Source organism: Microtus ochrogaster, linkage group LG9 (assembly GCF_000317375.1).
Source record: "Microtus ochrogaster isolate Prairie Vole_2 linkage group LG9, MicOch1.0, whole genome shotgun sequence".
Classification (NCBI taxonomy): domain Eukaryota; kingdom Metazoa; phylum Chordata; class Mammalia; order Rodentia; family Cricetidae; genus Microtus; species Microtus ochrogaster.
In genome coordinates this window covers 3,712,218-3,715,045 of record NC_022034.1, presented here as the reverse complement: position 1 = coordinate 3,715,045, position 2,828 = coordinate 3,712,218, and the positions used below count along the sequence as shown (strand labels likewise).

Below are 2,828 nucleotides of genomic sequence, written 5' to 3'. Positions count from 1 at the left end.
AGAACTGTTGTCACAATGAAGAGGTACAGGTCAGAGCACGGGGAAGTGTGTTAGACAGAACTGCCCACTGCACAAGTCTCACCACTCACCTTGGTGCTCATGGACTCACTCATCACTGCACAGGACCCAGCGACTTGGACACTCAGGCTCTGAAATTCTTAATTTTCATCAAAATAAACATTTGAGAGGTGAATAAATGAAGATAAATAGCTTGCTCATTTGTTCGGCCTAGCTACAACTACCACATAAGTGTTCATGTGCTGTAAGGTGTGTGCCTGGACAGAGGCCCACAGATGGGGATACAGGGTGGAAAGAGAGGGGTTCTTTTCCACACAGTCAGCTGGGAGGGAATCCAGACACAGGCCAGAGCACAAGCATGCAAGGGAGTAAGGGAGAGGAAATACAAATGACAAATGGCAGGGACACTGAACCTCTGGGACCAGAAGCAAAGACAGCCTAGGGGAAGGGGAATTTTGTGCTGAACATACATTTATCCAGCCGAGGTATAGAGAAGCAAGAGATTAGAATACCTAACGAGAGCGGGGTGTTATGGAAAACAGACCTGAGGGAAAGGACCAAGCAGCAACCCTGCTCACCACAAACAGCAGGCAAGCCCCAGAATCTAAAGAACAGACACAAGAGAACTGAGGAACACAAGAGCCTGGGGCTTCTGGGCAGGAGGAAGTGTGGGTACACATGGGGAAGTCTTTGTCCCAGGGCTAGAGAGGACAGCTCCTCCTGTAGGTTGTCTGGACCAACGCCAAGTGTTCAGAGTGAACTGCAGTATTGCCAGCAGTACTGACAGAAGAACAAGGCGGGGGGGGGGGGGACCCTTAGGAGCCTGTGGTCCTGATGCACGGGGGGAAGGAGAGCCTCATGGTTCCCCACACAAAGATGGGAGGAGAGTGAATGAAGGAGGGTTTCACACAATTCTGACACACCAGGATGGAGGAGGGCCCCACACAGTCCTGACACAGTCCTGACATACAGGACAGAGGCCTGAGAGGCGTACTTGGGAGATGGAAGTGCTGAACTGAAGCTCTGTCCTTCAGATTCTGCAGCATGGAGCTTAGTGACAGTCTGAGTAGGTGGCCATGTGTGGCCACTGATAAACTTATCCTCAAATTCAAATGCTCAGACTTTCTACCCTAAACTTGTACTCCCCATCAATCTTTTTTAAGAAAATGAAGTTATAAGAGAGTAACATCAAAGATTACTGAGTTCAAGATCTCACCCTTGAAATGTAAAGCAGCTTCTAATTCAACGCTTGTCGGGTTAAATACGAATAAAGCTGTCGAGCTTCCAATCCACAGGCAATTGGTGCACTCAGAGGAAAAACTAATCTTAGAAAGAAACAAACAGTCTTCCTTCAGGTTAGTGCCACAGCATCCCCCGGCATTCCTGGTCCTCCATACGGACCACATCTGTGTGACTAACGCAAACGCTGTCTCCACCGACACTTCAGCTAGTCACACTCGGGAAAGGTGCTTAGCTTCAAAGAAGCCACCCCTGTCTATTGGACACAAGTATCCCCAAAAGAGAGAGCACGGCCATGGCTCAGTTCTGACAACCGTGGTTTATACCTTCTCCTGAGTTGTCAAGAGCAGTTGGTGGCAAAGTTACCAAAAGCCTGCCGATGTGAGAATCTAGGCAAGTGCTCAGATCCACGCTGCCAGTGGCCATGTCAGAGGAGCCACGGGCATCAATGGAGCTTACGGAACACAGCCCAGAGGATAACAAAGCTGCTCTGGGTACATCTCGAAGGGGCAAAGCCTGGAAAGATTGTTTCCAGAACGCCCTCTGCTTCTGCTGCGCTCCCTCCTGCTTGTTGCTGCTGTGTTCCTGGTGTATTTGGCATGGTGTGATTGCTATATGAAGGAATCCTATTGTATCTTGTGTAGTGTGGTTGTTTCCTGGGAAAACCCACTCCTCACTGCACAATTTACTTGAAAATCATAATGAAGATGATTTTTCTAAAACCAATGATGATTAGTTAAACCTATGATTTAATTGGATTTTCTGAGTTAATCTAACAGATTCAGGTGGTTACGACAGCTGGTAAAGACAATTAGGGAAATGGCTTAGGTAATTCTGTAAATTGCTCCAATAAGAGATACAAAAAACATAAAAATAGGCTAGAAGTTAGTTACCCTTTGTTGGAAGTGATATTTGCAGAAGATGGAAAATAAGAACAAGGAAGTTTCATGCATTTAATAGACACATGAATTCTGCCTGTAGTAAAAACAGGCTGATAATCAAATAAATCAATTATGTCCCCACACTCAAGGAAAGGCCTGAGTTCCTTGGTCATGTACCTTACAGAATTAATCACAGGCCCTGGTATGCACCTTGAAAAAACAAAGTTGTGAAAGGAAATTAAATGACTTATTGTGTGTAGAGAAAAATAGACGGTTAGTTGAGCACTCTGAAGTTTCTCTAGACTAGAACTAAGAAGAGGAATCTGCGACACTGAAACCACAAACAGCTACCCACCAGAACAAAGGAACTGCTGACATGTACCTGGCCTGCTTAAAACTTTGTTAACCAACTATAAAAGAAGTACTGATTTGGGGTGAAGATGTTATAGTGGGAAAATTAAAACAAAGAAAAATGTTTAATTACTTGTGGGCTTCTAAGAAAGACATGTAACTTGTGATCATAATATAATTTCTTCCTGTGTAAAGATTTTAATTTGTTTTTGGAAAATATATAACTTATGGTTGTGAGGTTATCTTTTCTTGCATGAAAATTGTTGTCTTAGGGGGTATAAAAGGGATAGAAAAAGTAAGAGAGGTAGAAGAAAAATGTAGAAGCAAAATCAGAGAAGA

At 44.4% G+C, this 2,828-nt stretch overlaps 1 protein-coding gene across 1 annotated transcript in view; it reads right to left on the bottom strand.

Moving 5' to 3' along the window:
* Wdr27 (WD repeat domain 27) overlaps positions 1 to 2,828 on the bottom strand; it is a 118,459-nt gene that overhangs the window by 65,822 nt on the left and 49,809 nt on the right. Inside the window, exons 10-11 of the mRNA XM_026787472.1 lie at positions 1,235 to 1,338; positions 90 to 157 (exon numbers count right to left, since the gene is read on the bottom strand). Of these exons, the coding sequence (XP_026643273.1) occupies positions 90 to 157; positions 1,235 to 1,338 (172 nt within the window). The remainder of the gene's footprint in view (positions 1 to 89; positions 158 to 1,234; positions 1,339 to 2,828) is intronic.